This window comes from Pseudonaja textilis, chromosome 2, assembly GCF_049901715.1.
Source record: "Pseudonaja textilis isolate UNSWEBS1 chromosome 2, rPseTex1.2, whole genome shotgun sequence".
NCBI lineage: Eukaryota > Metazoa > Chordata > Lepidosauria > Squamata > Elapidae > Pseudonaja > Pseudonaja textilis.
Genome location: NC_141991.1, coordinates 48,477,004 through 48,496,200, shown reverse-complemented (window position 1 = coordinate 48,496,200; position 19,197 = coordinate 48,477,004). Strand labels below are relative to the sequence as shown.

At 40.9% G+C, this 19,197-nt stretch overlaps 1 protein-coding gene across 1 annotated transcript in view; it reads left to right on the top strand.

Annotated features, from left to right (window-relative positions):
- The first annotated feature begins 1,409 nt into the window (after positions 1–1,409).
- The window catches only part of COL7A1 (collagen type VII alpha 1 chain), a 127,679-nt gene continuing 109,891 nt past the window's right edge, over positions 1,410–19,197 (top strand). The window contains exons 1-8 of the mRNA XM_087923796.1: positions 1,410–1,630; positions 9,868–9,961; positions 12,175–12,355; positions 13,736–13,895; positions 14,412–14,505; positions 16,034–16,192; positions 16,956–17,113; positions 18,159–18,288. Of these exons, the coding sequence (XP_087779922.1) occupies positions 9,877–9,961; positions 12,175–12,355; positions 13,736–13,895; positions 14,412–14,505; positions 16,034–16,192; positions 16,956–17,113; positions 18,159–18,288 (967 nt within the window). The 5' untranslated portion in view covers positions 1,410–1,630; positions 9,868–9,876. The remainder of the gene's footprint in view (positions 1,631–9,867; positions 9,962–12,174; positions 12,356–13,735; positions 13,896–14,411; positions 14,506–16,033; positions 16,193–16,955; positions 17,114–18,158; positions 18,289–19,197) is intronic.

Sequence of the window (19,197 nt, the reverse complement as noted above, 5' to 3'; positions counted from 1 at the left end):
TTTCCGCACTTTCTATTTTTTCTTTTTCTTTTTAGTTTCTATTAGCTTTTATCTTTTTAATTATTTCTCTCTCTCTCTCTCTGTGTGTGTGTGTGTGTGTGTATATATTTGTTGTCTTAAATTTTCACGGGTACTTACATGTATGGCATTCAGCTTTGTTCAGGTATTTTCCCACGTCATTGCAGTTGTGCTTTTAAAGTTGTAGCAACGTTTCGGCAGAATCTCATCTGTCATCATCAGGCTTCTGTATATAGAATACCATACATATAAATACCCGTGAAAACTTAAGAAAACAAATATATAGATATAGATGCACACACACACACACACACACACACACACATAAATGTTGCAAAAACATTGACAGTTTTTTTCTTTAAGTTCCAAATGAATTTCCAAATATATTTGGCCCAGTTTGGTTGTCCCATCTGCCAACTTTCCATTCAACGCAATAGTAAGCACTGACAACTCTGACACAGATTGACTGGTCCAATAGGGAACTCATGGCCACTTATCAGAAATATCAAGTTCAAGACACACTTTTACTTTGCAATGTTGATGGCACTATTTTCAGGGATTGTTGTGAAAACATAGAGTGTATTGGGGAGTTTGATATCCATAATGGGTAGCCTCCCCACCCCCTTTTTAAACAAAGGGACGTGTCTTTTAATTTCTCCTATAAGGAATAGGGCGGGAGAAAAACCTTCTCTAAACAACTCTAATACAGGTAGTCCTCAACGTACGACCACAACCAAGTCCAAAATTTCTGTTGTTAAGCGAGACAGTTGCTAAATGAGTTTTGCTTCATTTTATGACCTTCCTTGCCACAGTGGTTAAGTGAATCACTTCAGTTGTTCAGTTAGTAAGACTGTTGTTAAGTGAATCTGGCTTTCCCATTGACTTCGCTTGCCAGAAGGTCGCAAAAGGTTATCAGGTAAGCCCTGGAACACCGTAACCGTCATAAATATGAAACCACTGAACAAGCATCACGAATGGAAATCACTGAGGCTGCAGGTCCTAAGTGTGAAAAAAAAAATGGTCATACATCACTGTCACTTTTCTCAGTGCCGTGGTAACTTCAAACGTCACTAAACGAACGGTTGTAAGTCGAGGACTACCTGTACTTCGCAGAACTAGCTAGATAAGGGCTCCCCCTCAGCGCTATTCCCATCCTTCAGGCATGAGACACAAGTACCTGAGGAGGCCACCGAGGCTGGGCTGGGCGGGAGATGGGGGGCAGCCCATCGACAACTCCCTCCCCTCCGCCCATTTTCTGCAAAGAAGCGAAGCGCGCTTGGACTAGCGGGGGCGGCGGGGGGGGGGGGCAGGACTGGTGGGCCGAGCCCGGAGCGGCAGCAGGCGCAGCGCCGGAGGAGGGGCGAACCGCGTACCCAGACAACGCCCCCTCCCCTCTTCTCATCCTTTTGGCAACGGCGTGGCGGGACTTCTCGGGTTTTCTCTCTCTTTCTTTCCCCCTCGGCTGCTTTTCGGGAGACGGCCGGCTGTTTCTCGCTTCTTCTTCCCAGATGAGCAGCGCGGGAGACGCTCAGGGGGGCCGCCGCTGAGGGGAAAGAGAGGCAAGGCAGAAGTCCCCAGATCTTCTGCGGAGTATGCGCGCCGGCAGCGGCAGGTAACTCCCGCTTTCGAGGAGCGGATCCCGCGGCGGGCTTCCCCGGTGGGCCAGGCAGCGCCGCCGCCCGCCTCCCTCGGCTTCCAGAGATGCTATGCTCAGCGGGGTCAGGTCTGCGCGGCCAGCCGGGCATCGTCCACACACACACACGCACACACGAGGAAGGCGCGCGAACGGAGGGAAATCCCACCGACCCACCCCCGGTCCCCTTTTCCCTCCGCGCCGTTCTTCGAAAGTCAGGAGCGCGGAATTCGCTGGGATTGCAGCTTCAAATCCTTGGCTAAGCAGTGAACCTCGAGGGGACTTACATTTAGACTCAGACGAACTTTACGGTCACTTCGAATGTACGCTAAAAGGCATGCATTAAAAATTGAAATTTCCTTGCACGCTTCTGCGCAACTCCTGCGACACGGCTTTAAAAACTCCTGTATCGTGCAAGCGTGGAGTTGCCGTTCAGTGGGGAGGAAGCGTCACTTTGCACGCGCTCAGAGACACCTCGGGTTTTGATCCCTAGCGCTAGTAGAAAACACCGGGTGCCGCCTTGACAAGTTCTAACGAAGACCTATATTTCTTCATCTTTTTCTTCTGTCCTGGGCTGCTTCTAATTCTTGTTTCCACTTGTTAATCGCTCAGAAATCAGCGTTCCTTTCTATGCACGTTGCCATCTGCAAGCCCTCTCTGGGAGGTTGTGTCCTGTTGGGCAGCTGCCCCTGGCACATTGCTGGCCAGGCTCAGTTGCTTTCCGTGAACGGGGCGGTGTGTTCTTTTCCTTCAGTTCTTTGGGGGCTCATTTCTTTAAAATCAGCTCTTGGACAGCTCAAAGAAGCTCAACCATAGATTTGGCCCTGCCCCAATTGTTGGGCTTTAAGTCCCGTCATCCTAAACAGCGGGGTTGACTGTTGGGACCTGTAGTGCAAAAACCTTAGCCAACTCTGGATTAAGTCCCATTGCCATAAACTGCTCAACTAGCGGAGAAGCATTTCATTGGAAAAGATTACTAACCCGGAATCATCTTTTTTCCCTTAAAGGAACAAACTGAAGGCCTAAAACTTTACAACAGTCTTGTTTGGTGGGATTGAACTGAGATGAAGGCCTGGTCAGGTTACTTAGTGTGGGGTTATAACTAGTTATAGATTCAAATGCTTCTCTAATCTATACATAAATAATAAGAAAATGCTAGTTTTGTTTTTGCAGGCTGATTTTGCTAGTAATGCTTAAAAGCCAATGAAGTAATAAGTGATCCCATCACAATTGAGGAAGACTTTTGGACATTTGAAATATAGGGTGAAATATTTAAAAATTAGGGTACAATAAAACCGCATGCAACAGAGATACCTTGGGGGTCCTCCCTCCATTTTATAAATATTTTGGGAGTAACTGTATATACTGAACCAATGAACTCTCTCCTTCCTCATAGCTGCAGGGCAGGGAAGTGGTGGCTTGGCTGGAGTTCGCCAGGATAGGAACTGTTTTTAGTAACTTGAGGGCAAGAAGAAATTGCACTTTCCTTGGGACCAAAAAGAGCCCAGAAATAATTATTATTGAGGAAAGTTCTATGGACAAGAGCAGTGAATTCAAACTTGATTTTCAGTGTAGAACAGAGGTGTCAAACTGACGGCATCACATTGTCATTATGTGACCTATCACGACTTTTTCCCTTCGCTAAACTGGCGGTGGGGGTGGCCAGTGCGTGACGCATCCGGTCTGCAGGCCACGGATTTGACACCCCTGGTCTAGAACATTTATGGCTGATACGTGGTGCATGAGCAGAAGCAATTATGGTTTGGTTAGCAAGCTATGATTAGTTAACCCACGGCTTAGCGTATTGTGTGAATTTAGCCTTAGCACCATAGACTATATTGGTTTACATTGTTTTGAGCTACATTTCAGCAAGGTCTCAGTTTTCCCATCTAATTCTACTTGTGCTACCTGTAAGACGTGGCTGATTTGTAGTTTGCATCAAAGTGTAATCTGGTTTCCTTATTTTTATTTTACTATGAAGTGTGAACCAAGAGGACGTAAATGTAGGGGAGACAGTCATTTTCCTCCAATAACTTCATTTGCTCTTTGGATCCTATACAATTTATGAACTTGTATTTTTTTTTCTATGCACATGTGGGAACTTGCATAATTAATTTCTAGTGAAATTCCCAACTCAACTACAAGATGCTTTATATGCATGAAGTATATATTGAATACCAATTTATCTGACAAATCAATTATTGCATGCATACCCTATTGCATTTATAACCTGTTACAGTAAGCACTGTGGCTACAAATTCAAGTTTGAGGGACAGTAAAGAGTTGGAGAACCTATCAGAGGTTTGCACCCCTCTTTTTAAAGGGGTAAAAGACATTCTGCTATGTTTCAATGGCATAATCTAGGAAAACCGAGGGAACAGCCACAGGCTGCAGACTGTTTACTGTTTGGTGTTTTGTTAATTACTGTACTAGAGATTCTTCTTTCCCTGAAGCTGCTAGGGGAAAATATGAGAAAATGTACATATACATTTAATTAGCTGATTCACCGATTGTGCTACCAATTCTGCCACTCCTATTAAAACCCTGGTATTGTTCTAGAATAGTAAGAAAGGGAGAATGCTCTTGACATGATCCAAAATGTCTTTCCTGTGAATTCCCTGGTTTAACCCAAAGATGTGCATGCTATAAAAAGACAGGAGAAACTCCAGAAGGCAGATAATGCAAAAATCTAAGCGGCTAGGAAATTTATTATGAAAGTCACCATCTATTACCACACCACTCTAAATTAGTCATTGCATTGGTGGCCTTTTAGTGGATTACATTTCTTCCTAACTATTTCCTCCTTAGTTATATTCATCATTCTCTTCTGTCGTGTTTCAGCTATGTTTTCCTAAGAGTAGAGTGGTTACAGACAGAATCCAGCTCTTTTTAAGGTTCTTTCTATTTTCCTATTTGAAACGGAGGTGACCCAGGTACTCAGTGCAACCTGTATAAAAGCTGTTTGCATAGCCAGGGAAGGAAGCTGTATGGAAATCTGGTTGTCTAAACTCAAACTTACACCAAAGCAATATTGGCATTGTTACATATTAGAAGTATAAGAATGATTACCTTACCACAAGTTATACCTGACTTGCATTTTTGGTTTCTGTGAGATGAAGTAGTACTGTTAACCGGACTACTTTAGGATATATAAAATAAACTAAAGATAATCAATATTTTCATTGCCGTTTGGCCCTATCTATTTGCCAGAAGGTTATCTAAACTGCTTGCTGTATAATATTATCATGTGAAGTGGACTGCTGCACCGAGGGACTGAAAGGAAAAAACAGGACAATAGGATGGAGGCATTCTCTCTTAATACAACTGAGGTGTTTCTGAGATTCTCTCTTTCAACCTAACATCCCTCCATGCTGCAGTCATTTTGCAGAGCAGACCTGTGATTCCCCACCAGCATTTGGGAGACCTAGTTAGAAAAGGAAAGGCGGAAAAGAAATTTTTGTCTGATCCTTCCAGGTTTTATATAATCTATTTTTATTTAGTCTTTATTTAGTTTGATAAAAAAAAACAAAGTTGATTTGATCAGATTTTTTAAAAATTGTCACCAGCAAATAAAGAATGCAGTACTGCAGGCTACTTCTGCTGACTGCCGGCTGACTGCAATTTGGCAGTTCAAATCTCACCAGACTCTAGGTTGACTCAGCCTTCCATCCTTCCGAGGTGGGTAAAATGAGGACCCAGATTGTTTTGGGGCAGTAGGCTGACTCTTAATAAACTGCTTCGAGAAGGCTGTGAAGCCCTTTGAAGCAGTATATAAGTCAAAGTGCTATTGCTAGTGCTATCTTAGTAGAGTAAATAAAAATAGCATAGGTTAAAGTTGTTGATGATCTCTAGCAAGAGTGGGATGGAGCTAATGCAACCATCCTGGCTCTCTATTGATCTCTCAGTGACCTTCCATACCATCAGTCATGCTATCTGGTGTCTTTTGGGGCTGGCTGAAGGACAGTTTTGTGCTGGTTTGGCTCTTATCTCTAAGGCCTGTCCCAATTGGTACTGATAGGGAGAAGTCTAACCCATGACCACTCCTCCATGGTATTACCAGAGGGGTCGGTACTCTCTTGACCCCTTTTTAATATCTATATGAAGCTGCTGGGTGAGATCATACCAGGGGCTGAGGTATCATCAGTAAGCTGATGATACTCCACTTTTGATCTCCATCCTGGCTGTACAGGTATGTTGTTGTTGGCTTCTCACAGTGCCTGGAGGCTGGTTGGGGGACCTGGTTGGGGGACCACAGGCTTCAGCAAGACTGAATGGCTTTGGGTGCATGGAGTTTCAAGATCCAGGACTTTAACTAACTTAGTTCTGGGTGGAGTGGCACTGTCCCAATCAGATGTGGTCTGTAACTTGGAGTGACTCCTGACTCCTGCTCAAAGAGTGGGTGGCAATCATAGCTAGGAGAGCCTTTGCAACTGGTGTTGTGCACCTGTTGTAGCCTTTCTGTTCTGACCCAGCCTTCGCAGAAGCAAGAAACAGACTCCACAAAGAAAAAAAACCCTCTTTATTTATACATTAGGAATTAACTGCATCCCCCAATAGAAAGTCCAGGCAAGCCTCCTGCAAGAAGTTAACTGAAACAATACTCCTTATCAGCTTGTTATGATAAATGCAAGGTTGTGAGCTCCCAGCCGGGAAGCTGCAAATTAAATGAGCTCAAACAGAGAAATAGACAAACCTCAGTTCTGGCAAGGCAGTCTTTGTCACACGAAATACACAAGGAGCAAATTTTCCAAAAATGTGAATGGTTGTCTGTGACAACCAACCCAACTCACTTTCCTCCTATTTATTCCCCAGCCAGGGAGGGGCCGTTCAGCATCCACATTTGTTTTGCTTTCCTGAGCCGCTGTTCACCTCTCCTATCAGCTCTGTGCATATGTGCATCTGGAACAGACCCCAGCTATTCCTCCTCCTCACTCATCTCTGATTCCAAGGGCAGCTGCCTCTCTGGCTGGGAAATGTTGGATGGCCCTGACTCTATCTCTGTGTCTGATGCTGAGCATCCATCAGAGCTTTCTCCAGGTGCCAGAACCAGCCCACGGTCTTCCCCAACTTCCTCATCATCCAAATCTGCAACTAACTCTGCTAGCAGCTTGCAGGCCACAACACTTTCCTGGATCAGGAGTCCCTATGCTCAGTTATTCAATTCTCAGGTCCTTTGGACAACTGCAATGTGCTCTACATGGAACTGCCCTTGAAGAGCATTTGGAAGCCTCACATGGCACACAGTATGGTGATGCAGGGAGTATTTGAGGTCCTCAGGGTGGCCCATGTTACACCACTCCTCTGTGAGCTGCACAGGCTGCCAATTGGCCTCTGGGTGCAATTCAAGGTGTTGGTTATTACCTTTACCCTACATGGCATGGGTCCAGGTCACTTGAGGAACCATCTCAATTCACTAGGATTGGCAGAGGAAGCATGTTGCAGATCCCATTGGCCAAGGATTTTTGGCTGGTGGGGTCCAGTAAAATGGCCTTCTCTGCATGGCTCCTGCCCTTTGGAATATTTTACCCCCTGAGGTGAGAGCCTGAAGACCTGGGTCTGCCAGATGGCTTGGGGATCCAATGTAGGAACATGACACTGGAGGTGGTTGATGAATTAAGAAGCAATCCCACCTGTTCCCCACCCCCAGGCTTCCTGCTATTTCCTTCCCCATCTCTTAACTATAGTTCTGTTTTGACTATGTAAGTTACATGTTCATTGTTTTAGAAATATTTGTCTTTTCTGATTACAGGTAGTCCTTGACTTATGACCACAATTGAGTCACAACCTTATGTTACTAAGTGAGATATTTGTTAAGTGAGTTTTGCTCCATTTTACGACTTTCCTTGCCACAGTTGATAAGTGAATCACTGCAGGTGTTAAGTTAGTAACACCATTGTTAAGTGAATCTAGCTTCCCCATTGACTTGGCTTGTGAGAAGGTTGCAAAAGGCGTTGCATGACACAAGGACACTGCAACCGTCATAAATATGAGTCAGTTGCCAAGCGTCTGAATTTTGATCATGGGGATGCTGAAAGGGTTGTGTGAAAAATGGTCATACAAGGGGACTTTTTTTCAGTTCCATTGTAACTTCGAACGGTCACTTAAAGAATTGTTGTAAGTCAAGGACTACCTGTATAAAGCTTTTAACACTGTCAGCTGCCCAGAGTTGTTTTGAAATGAGGTGGGTGAGAAATAAATTTAATAAATAAATAAGTGTGATTCCGAATTATTTGTCTGGCAGAATGAACCAGTAAGTTAGTTCTTTATTATTTCAGATTGAGAGATAAATGCCTCATGAAAAATCCAGCTAGAGTCTGGATTTAAATTATAAGAATGATGAACACTTAAGTGTCCTATATATTTTAAATGATCTGCACTATTGATTTTTAGAAGTTTCAAAAGTTTCCATTTCAGTGGAATGCTGCTTATCAATTGAGAAATTAAAGAAACTGTGCCAAGATTTTTGCATCATTTCTTTTTTTAGAAAAAGGGGGAAATCCTGTTTTTTAAGAAAGGAGATCATTACGAAGAGAAAATATGTATGTGGTATGATCTAAGCACTAAGTATCGAGATGATTAAGGTGAAGGTTTGTTTCCAGTAGGATGGAATTTTTCCTTTTTCACTTAATCATCTGGTTTGGCCCATAATAAAGCCTTATATAAGTGATAGTTCTGGATTCACCCATTATGCTAAACAATCATTTGTTTTAACCATGGGTATTCTGTTTTGTCAGTTAACACTTTCCTCTTGTGTAATACAAGCTGGGAATTTAACCTCCTGTTCCCTTTCTTACTCTCTCTGAGGAAAGATGCCAGTGAGTTAACAATGATTTGTTCAGTAAGCTATGGTATGTAAACTGGAATGGCAGTATGTATGAAATAGATTATAGTAACCTGATTTATACATTTTGTTGAGCCATAAGCCATGGTTTATAAACCACAATGGCTAGGTTCACATATGTGTTAAGCTTAGTTTAAAAAAATGAGATGATTTAGTGCTGCATGTAAAGCCAATTCACCATGGCTAGATTTACATTTATATCTGGAGCTTCCATATTAATCAATCTGTTATATCTAGAGCTTCCAATTTAATTGATCCAAAATAATCAAGTATCATTTATTATATACATGTGTGGATATGTGTTTTCTCAATAATAAATGAAGATGACTAAATGCTTTAAGAATTCAAACATTGAAAAATCCAAAATGAAATGATCTGATAAAGGAACATGAATGCATGGAAGGAAGATAGAATGGAATGGAATGGAATGGAATGGAATGGAATGGAATAGAATAGAATAGAATAGAATAGAATAGAATAGAATAGAATAGAATAGAATAGAATAACAGAGTTTTTTTTATCATTGTTTGGATTTCAGTCTTGTCTGGATTTTGCAATGTAGTTCTCAATTAACTGTGCATTTAAAGGGGTAATTTTGAATTAAATATATTGAGACCTGTATATTTCTAATAAAATATCTTTATTTAAATATCAGTATGTGTGTGGCATAAACATTTTAAAGTCAGAAACAATGGAACCAATTTATAAATGCATTTGGGCCAATAATAACCTGACTGTTCCTTCCTGATGTGCAGGTGGAAACCAAATTCTCACTTGAGAATTTCCCAGAGAAAGTAAGCATTTTAACTAAAGCATTAGATTTCATAAGGATATATGTCTTCATCCTTCCTTCATGGTTTTGGCTTTGTAGCCACCTGCTTTCTTCTGTCAGCATGTTACTAAAGAGCAGTTCCTCAACTTTATGTCACCCAGAGATTTTGTATTATAATTTCTATCATTCCTTAACATTTCTGGGCATGCAGGCTCCAGCTGATGGGGATGGCAGTCCTAAATTTCTGAAGGCTACTGGTTTGGAGAAGACTGATAGCTGAGGGCATGACTCTTAAATATTCCATTCTTTACTGCCCAATTTTTCCTATTAATAAACACACTGCACTCGGGTCTTTGCAATCACCATCTCCTCTCTGGCCATGGCTAAACAGATGACATAAAATTATAGGAAATCTATTTCCAGAGAAACAATGAGATATAAAAGTAGCATATAAATAAACAAGGACTTTGAACATCCTTTTTACCACTTTTCTGTGGTCCTGGGTTGGAGACTAGGACAATGCTGCTCATGATAAACTTGTTCAGCTGTTGCCTCCCAGTGTGAAGAATTGAGCATGTTTCCATCTCTTATCTTTTGTTTCAGACTCCCACCATGAGAAGCAAAATGCTGCTCCTCGCAGCACTCCATGCTGTATTCTTGGCTTCCATACAAGTCATGGCTCAAAAAAGGGAGAGAGGTGAGTCCTGGTTAATTTAACTCTGCATGGCAGCCCGATAGATTAGGTCCCCAACTTCTGTCTTTTGCTCTCAGTTCAGCCACCATATTGGCTAGAGAAGGAACAGCAGGAAACTCCGGAAAGCTAAGAGGTAAAGCTGTTCCTCTGTTCGAGAAGGACCCTGGAGAGAAGGGTTTGTAAAAACACCACTTGAAATCTTGGCGGGCCGCACAGAGCACCATATGGTATGATTTTACTTCTAGCACACCTGGTGTAACAGGAGAGCAAGGATTAGATGCTGGACTTCAATTGGAAGTCTCCAGAAACGACAGAGGGAGGAGAGTTCATGTGTGAAGTTGAACATGGCCAGGTTTACCTTTCACAACATTGCGTATTTGAAAGTACTTTAATAGAGTGCAGTTTAAAAAAACAAAACAATTACAGAACATACCTGGTACGCAATTCTTAATTATAGTTTAATAACAGCTATGCAATAGAAGGAAAGGACTGCTGTTTTTTTTCTCCTCAATGTTACCAATTTTCTAGTCATTTAATACTAATAATTGCTTTGACTGCGGGACGGGGAATAATTTAAGGAAAGGAAACCTCTGCCCCTGGACCTAATTTCAGAAGCCCTGATAGAAGCTTTCCTCCCTTCTCGGCAACCTGCTTCTTAGAAGAGAGAACAGACAGAGGGTGTTTGAGAAAGAGTCCCCATTCACACCTCATTTTAACTGTAGGAAATGTCTTCTGAAGAGATCTTATCTGAAGAGGTGCGGCTCTCAACAGAAAAACGTTATGCATTCCTAGAGGAGGGGCTCTGAATTAAGAATGGTGTTATTGATATTATTGGTGATTTTAAAATGATTTTATTTGCCAAGGCTTTGTCATGACTCACTACTTCCAAAGTGAATAATGATATAAAGCAGGGGTCTCCAACCTTGGCAACTTTAAGACTTGCAGACTTCAACTTCCAGAGTTGAAGTCCGCAAGTCTTAAAGTTGCCAAGGTTGGAGACCCCTAATATAAAGTACCTTGACAAACTGTATATAGTCCTGTATATCTACTTTGTTTCCTTGCTAGGATGCAAGAGAAATAAGTCCATAATTTGATTTATTTTTCCTCCTTGTGAAAACTGAACTCCTGCAACTTCACTGAAGGATTTATTTATTTGCCATAATAAAAATATTTCACGATTGTTTTAAAGCCAGACCCACACCTCTCCATTGTAACTGGCAATAAGAGAGAACTTAACTCAGTATCTGTGCATAAATTATGTCTTCCAGACATTTTGTCTATCTACCTGCCTACCTGCCTACCTACCTGCCTGCCTACCTACCTATCTATTCATTTATATCCCAATTTTATTATTTTTACAAACAAATAATTCAAGGCAGTGAATATATCCAATACCCCTCCTATTTTCCTCTCAACAACCACCCTGGAAGGTGAGTTGGGCTGAGAGAGAGTGACTGGCCCAAAGTCATCCAGCTGGCTTTCACAGCTAAAATGGGATTTGAACTCACGGTCCCCTGCTTTCTAATCTGGTGCCTAACCACTAGGCCAAACTGGCTCTCACAATAAGAAATAAAACCTCAGAAATAAAAGATTCCATTCCCTGATTTTGATTCTGGCATACTTTTTGAAAGAAAGGAATAAAAAGTTTATTGTAATCTGTCTTAGATTGTAGTTCCCTTTCTGAAAATGCCCCCTTAGCTCAGATTCCTTGGTCCTGAATTCAGATAGTTTTCAATTTACGAACATTTGTTTAGCAACAGTTGAGCAGCACTGAAAAAGTGGCTTAAGACACAATTCACTTAACAACTGAAGTTTTTTAGCCATGGCAAAAAAAAAAAAAGAAGTTTGTAACATCAGGGGCAACTTAACAACTGCCTCGCTTAGCGATGAAAATTCTGGTCCCAATTATGGTTGTAAGTCAAGGACTATCTGTAGTCTTCTCACAGTGGTTATTAAGCCAAGGCTTTTTCTACATCTTTTATTGTATAATAACTTTAATGGTCAAATTATGGACTTGACGTATGAAGTATGCAGAAACTGTAGACCTTTTTCCTAGGAGTGATTCAGTCTGGCTCTGTGGGACTAAAGCCTCGAGCTAGTATTTAACTGCGTGTAGACCAAGCCAGCTCCTGCTGTTCTTTTGCCCTGTAATATAAATGGATGGAGGGGACCCACTGATGAAGTCAGCCTTCTGACCAGTTGATGTTGCCTTGCAGTGGTCTGCACCAATGTGTACCTGGCTGACATTGTATTCCTGGTAGATGGATCCTCTAGCATTGGCAGGGGAAATTTCCGCATGATCCGATCCTTCATGGAAGGACTGGTTCTTCCTTTTATCAATGTGGTGGGTGCGAACGGGGTACGTTATGCAGTCGTGCAGTACAGTGACGATCCCAGGTGAGTCCCAATCTACTTGCTTTTCATGTTACTTACTTTAGACAAAGTCTTGGAGTAACAGCTGTGTTACTGACTTGGATAATTAAATGGATAATTAAATAATAAAATTCCAAGATGTAATTTCACTAAATACTGGATGCTGGGGGTCAATCAGTTTGCCATTCATGGTGTGTAGAGTTCTTTGAGTCTTCTAGGTGGCCACAATAGGGAATATGATGCTCAGTGGATTAGATAGCCTGCCTCTCCCCCAAACTGCAGATGGCAGGTATCATGCAATCTGGCTGTTGAACTCAGTGCACCTAAAATATACTGATTCTGGGGAAGACTGAGATTTGTCAAATGCCAAAGGACTTTTAACAGTTTTCACTTGCAATTAAAACTCTTATTTACTTCTAACCATCTAGAACAGGGCTGCCAAAATGGCGGCCCACAGGCCGGTTGCATCATGTGCAGGCCACGCCCACCCCGGGGAAAAAATTTCACAAGACATCACATGAGGGTAACGTAAAGCGACAAGTTTGGTCCACAGTTGGAAAGGACCTTGGAGGTCTTCAAATCCAACCTCTGGCTCAGACAGGAAAGCCTATGATTGTCCAATTTATTTTTAAAAACCTCCAGTGTTGGACCACCCACAACTTCTAAAGGCAAGCTGTTCCACTAATCAATTGTTCTGTCAGGAAATTTCTCCTTAGTTCTAGGTTGCTTCCTTACTTGATTAGTTTCCATCCATTGTTTCTTGTCCTGTCTTCAGGTGCTTTGGAGAATAGGTTGACTCCCTCTTCTTTGTGGCAAGCCCTGAGATATCGGAACACTGCTTTCATGTCCCATGTAGTCCTTCTTCTCATTAAACTAGACATAGCCAATTCCAGCAACAGTTTTTCATTATGTTTTAGCCTCCAGTTCCTAAAGGGTGACTCTCAAGATAGCCAGCCTGTAGTTCTCAAGAGAAAGAGAAAGATTTATCCCCTTTCTTTTCTCTATTTGCAGAGTAAACCTATTTGATTAGAAGATGTGCATTGAGTAACTTGTTAAGTACTGCCAGCTGGACACAAAAGGGCTGCAGTGTGTGTGTGTGTGTGTGTCTTGTACATATTCTTGAGATTCATGTTCACTCTAAAGGCAAACAAAATTGAATTCATGAATTCATGACATAACTGCTTGTTAGGTGAGCCAAGTACTCTATTTATAACATTGAAAAGCTCCCAAAAAGTTTCCCTGAGATTGATTTTTTTAAAAACAACAACAACTGCTTGATGACAAAAATTGGTTATGGAGCAGTATTCTGGGAAATACTTCCTCTCAACTGGTGGACTTTCAACTAATAGTGTGGTTTCTGCTCTTGCTTCTGCTTAATTATTTTAAATTTTGTTTTGATTCCAGGACTGAGTTCAAATTCTCAGACTTTCTCAACGGAACGGAAGTGATACGGGCTGTCCAAGAGATAGCCTTCAAGGGTGGGAATACTCGCACAGGAGCAGGCCTGCGTTACGTAGTAGATAACTTATTTGGAGCCAATCAGCTCCGGCCTAATGTTCCAAAGGTACTGTGAAAACTTTTCCTATCTCAGCAGAAAGAGAAGGGAATGGCCAGAGAATCCTGAGCATAATCTTACAGATTTTGGCAATTCTGACAGCCATTTTTTAGTCTCTTATAATATTGAAAATCATGTTTGTCAGTAGAAGTATGACCTGTTTCTCCCTGAATGCTGAATGGATATAGCACTTAAACCTCAACTTCTTTGAACTTTAAGGGCTGTATGAGGAATGCCTTTTCTATTCTAGCTTCATGTAATGTAAGCAAAATGTTCCATAAGGGACATTTAAATGTTATATATTGTTAATGGGTCAATATTAAATAATAACTCTTACTAGTGTTCTGAAATAAGGGTATAGATTTCCAGAAATGTGTTTAGCAATCCTGATCTTTATTTTTGCATCAGCCATCTAACTGTAGATGGTCAGGCTGAGCATACGCTGAGCTGTTCTTCAAAAAGAATTGAGCTTAAGTCTTTGTTTGGACATTTGTATGATGTAGAATTGCATTTTCTCCTCCTTAGATTTGTATTCTCATTACTGATGGAAAGTCTCAGGATGAAGTTGAGCAGACAGCCTTAAAACTGAAGAATCAAGGCATTAAAGTCTTTGCAGTGGGTGAGTGATCTTGCAGTGTAGGATGGATATCAAATAAGGACCAATTTAATGGGACTTTCTCCCCCTGCACCAGTCACTACTTCTCATCACCTCCCCCTTGTTGTTAACTGTTTGCTGAAAGAAAAACATATTGGATGGGTGGTACGTGAAATGCATATACTAGTTCTTACTTGCCAGATTAGGGCTAGGTAAAATTGAGAACATTGCAAGCACGGGATGGGCCTTCTAGGTTTATTAATCCTGGAATCACTCCCCTCTTAAATCAGATTATAGTATCTTTTGAAATTACAAGGGTTAAATCAGACTTTGCTTATGCCTCCAGTAAGCCTGGGGAAGTCTGCACTTGTAAACTGAGAATTCAGTTATACAACTGTAATGCAACACTCAGGCTAACTATTACAGAAAGCAATTGTTTATTAGTGCATTGTTCTTGATAAAAAAAGATATTTTTCCAGATTAGAATTTAATTTTTTTTTAATTAAGTCCCTGACTCTTCCACCACTGCAACTGAAGTGCGTCAAAAATAAAGGTGAATATGTCAGTTTCAGTTATACAGAAAACACGAGTATTATTTTGGCAGGAGAAATCCCTAATGCTCTTATTAAATCTCAATGCTTTAATTAAATCAACTCAAAGCCACAAAAATGTACAGGCTTTCAAAATCTCCACATTTCTTCATCAAGCAAGATACTCATCTCACCACCCTGATTATGAAGACGTTGCCATTTTAATATCTTTAATAATGCCTCTTTTCCTATTTTTCCATGATTTTTTTTAATGTATTGCCCACTGAAGAAATCTCAAAGGGCAGGGCAAGAAAATTACATGCATTCTTGGCATTTGTCTAAGAAAAGCATAGGCCTAAAATGGATCTCAGATTAGAGATGTTTGTGTATAATATATGTGTGGAAGCATATTTTTCTTAGCAAAACCATAAAAGATTTCCAGTATTCCCCAAGCATTTTTTTGAAGGAGGACAAAATGTCTCCCCAGAGAGCTTGGAGCAACTATTACTGTTTTCTACTAAGTTTCTGTGGTGGAAATTTAGCATATTTGGATTAAAAACAACTAGGACAAGAACTGGCAGAGCTTAACTGGTCTCAACTATTCTGTAGGGCAATAGGCTAGAGTTTTTCTCAGCCCTATCTAAAGACATTGGGTACTGAAGTGCATGCAAAAGATATGCCCTTCCGGGGAACTCAGATTATAGTATATTTCCAAATTATAAGGGTTAAATCAGGTTTATAGCTTCAGGAAGCCTCCATATATTTGGCTTAAGGCTTCCATATTTCTTTCTTTTGGTGAAGTTGGCCAGGGGCTGATGGGAGTGAAATCCAAAATGTCTAAGTATGCCAGTTTTTCAATCTCAATTTAAATACTAGCAAAACTTACCTTGGTGATCAAAATCCAGCTCATTCTGAGAGTGGCTCCCAGTGTGAAAAAGACTGACTACTGCAAGAATATTGCAATTGTTTAAAGGAGGTTTGGAGCTGAAGCAGAGTGCTTCTTTTCTGTCTCCTTCACCCAGGTATCAAAAATGCAGACCGAAAGGAGCTTGACCGAGTGGCTTCCACACCCACAGAAGATTATTCCTTCTATGTTACTGATTTTAAAATCCTGGCATCCCTCCTGCCACTGGTGTCCCAGAAGGTGTGTGCCAGCACAGGAGGCATCCTCCAGACAATAGGTAAAGGATTTGGAGTTCGGTGTTTGGTTTAATGTTCTATATAACTTTCAGAAGTTTCCCTTCAGTGAACATCTGAATTTTGTTCTTTTCTTCTTTCCATGGAAACAATATTGGAAGAAGTGGAGGCCAGGGCCACTGATCGGTTGCAGAAACTGGGCATGGCTAGTCTAGTGAAGAGAAGGACCAGGGGAGACATGATAGCAGTCTTCTAATGTGTGAGGGGCTGCCACAGAGAGGAGGAGGGTCAAGCTATCTAAAGCACCTGTAGGCCAGACAAGGAATAATGGATGGAAACTGAAGGAGAGATTTAACCTGGAAATAAGGAGAAACTTTCCGCAGTGAGAACAATCAACCAATGTAACAGATTGCCCTTGGAAGTTGTGGATGCTTTATCACTGAATTTTTTCAAGAAGAGACTGGACAGGCATCTGTCAGAAATGGTGTAGGGTCTCCTACTTGGGTGAGGTGGTTGGACCAGATGACCTACAAGGTCCCTTCCAACTCTGATCTGATCTGTTATCTCTGTTATCTGATCTCATCTTATTGTTGATTTAACGTGACCCAGCATATGGAGAGCATTCTATATTTCCATTGCAGGCCCCAGGCTCCACTGATGTCAATGCTGCCACTCTTCATTTGATAGATCCTTTCAGTTTTTCTGAAATGCTTAGCCTTTTCTTTCCATGTCCATAACTGTCTGGAATGGTACGTGTCAACAAGAAACCTGATTTATGTTATCCGCTCTGATTCCCTTCCCCATCAGGTGCCTACAATGGTCCTTCCAACCTGGCTTTCATGGAACAAGGAACAGACATGCTAAGGATCCGTTGGACAGCAGCTGGTGGTCCTGTAATTGGATATAAAATTCAATATGTACCTTTGAATGGCCTGGGGCAACAAATCATGTCAGAAAGGCAGGAGGTGAGTACTTTTCATGATGCAATCCTCATGCTTTCTTGGAGGCAAATTTAGCTATGTTCAACTATAATTCAGATCAGTTTTAATGTGGCAGATGTATATGTGCAAAACATTCATTTTTGGATAATTCTGAATTGTTCTATTTTTCTTCCAAGACCACATTAGTCAATCCATTCTGGGGCTGATATAGCAGTTTATAGAATGAATATATGAAACTTCTGGAATAGGAAATGTTTTGTGGTGTTCTGGGGGTGACATTTCCCAGATAAAATATTATGGATACAACTAATGCAGGGGTAAGGCCCTTTCTGGCCTGAAAAGAGGTGGCAGGTACATTATCAAGGTCGTGATATCTTAATCACATTCCCCCTCCAAATTAAAACAACTTAAATACTAACTAACATTGTCTGTTTTCAGACTAGCCCATGTTCCAGAGCGTTCTTTTAGTTGACACACATTGTTATAGTTGACATAATAATATTGATTTTTTTGTTTATCAAAAAGGCTGAACTGTCCAGTGTCCGCCCTGCATTCTAAGGGAGTTGTCTCATCACTTGATCTTTTTAAGAATATAACTTGTTTCTTGAGCCAGTTACCCCATCAGATTCCTTTGTCCGCCATCCAATTCTTATTACTTAAAGTCCTTTTGGCTGGAGAACAGAGCTGTCATTTTCTTGTGTTTGTTTGTGAGTGTGAATATGAAAGTATTTAGAATAGAAGAGACTAACTTGGGGAGTGGTAATTTGACGAATTTGGGCCTTGCTTCAATCATCTGTTATTCTGTCTAAAGTTGTTTTAAGCAACACTTCTGTCTAATAAATTGCGATCAACACTTTAGTACAAGGAATGAGAGATGAACATGTGATACAATTTGCAAGTAGTATAAGATGAACATTACATGTGTTAAATGATTTGCAAGCAATATGCAGTAAACGTAAGATGAATAAAGTATTTTTCTTTTTTATTATTCTCCTATAAGAGATTTTTATTTTTACATAAAGTCCTAATGTTAATGAGTGATAACAGATCCATTCTGGATACTAAACAGGTCAGTGTGGGATCTGGTGAGACAAGCACTGTACTCCGTGGCTTGAAAAGTGGGACAGATTACCTGGTCACTGTTATAGCTCAGTATGCCAACCGCATTGGAGAATCGGTTTCTGGCAAAGGACGGACACGTGAGTAATATTGAGATTCTGTAATTTATTTGACATTTCTTGATACATTTCCTTTTAAAATTCCTCCCAAATAATTCCAAAATTTGGTGCCTTCAGATTTCCTGGGTATAAACTCCCATTTGTGCTTCTTTGAGTGTGTCTGTGTAGTCTTGTCATGTATAATATGTAGAATTTACAGTTATGTAGTTTCTGTGTAATACTATAGTCTAGGATATAGCCACAGTTTTTTGTTTGCAGAGACAGAAAGCTGGTGAATTGAATAAGTTCATAGCTATCTTCTGGGAAGCCAATAAAAAACTGAATAAAAAGTCTGATATTGTCATGAATTTATTTCTGGACAACCCTGGTAATACAGAAGTTTAAGCTCTTTTCCAATGTGGCATTGGAGTCCCAAATAGCCTCCAAGATAGGGTAGGTATGCACTCACCATCTCTTTTCCTAAAATTTGGCTGCATTTTTCCAAACCCCGGGCACTTGCCTGGTACATTCTTACAGGGAACTATATTACCTTTGAAGATGTCTTTATTTAGGTATCATGCCAAGAAATCTGAATGTATACCTCCATGTATGTCATCAGGAGTTATGCTCAGCTCAAAAATGACTGCGTATTAAAAAAATGCATTAATTTGTCAATGTGTTCCATCCCCATCAAAATATTTTCCCCCAATATAGCTACCTCACATTATTACAGCTAGGCTGCTATTGGGCTGGCCCCAGGAAACACTTCATGTGTGTTTTGAAACTACTGCACTAACTACAGGTCCATTATTAGTATTAGTCAAAGTCCTGAGATTGATCTTTAGAGCCCTGTATAACTTTGGACCTTGTGTTCAAGGATTTTCTTTTCTCACACATGTCTGTCTGCACCATTTTTATAACTTTCACTGTCTGAAGTTAGGAAGAAAGGTT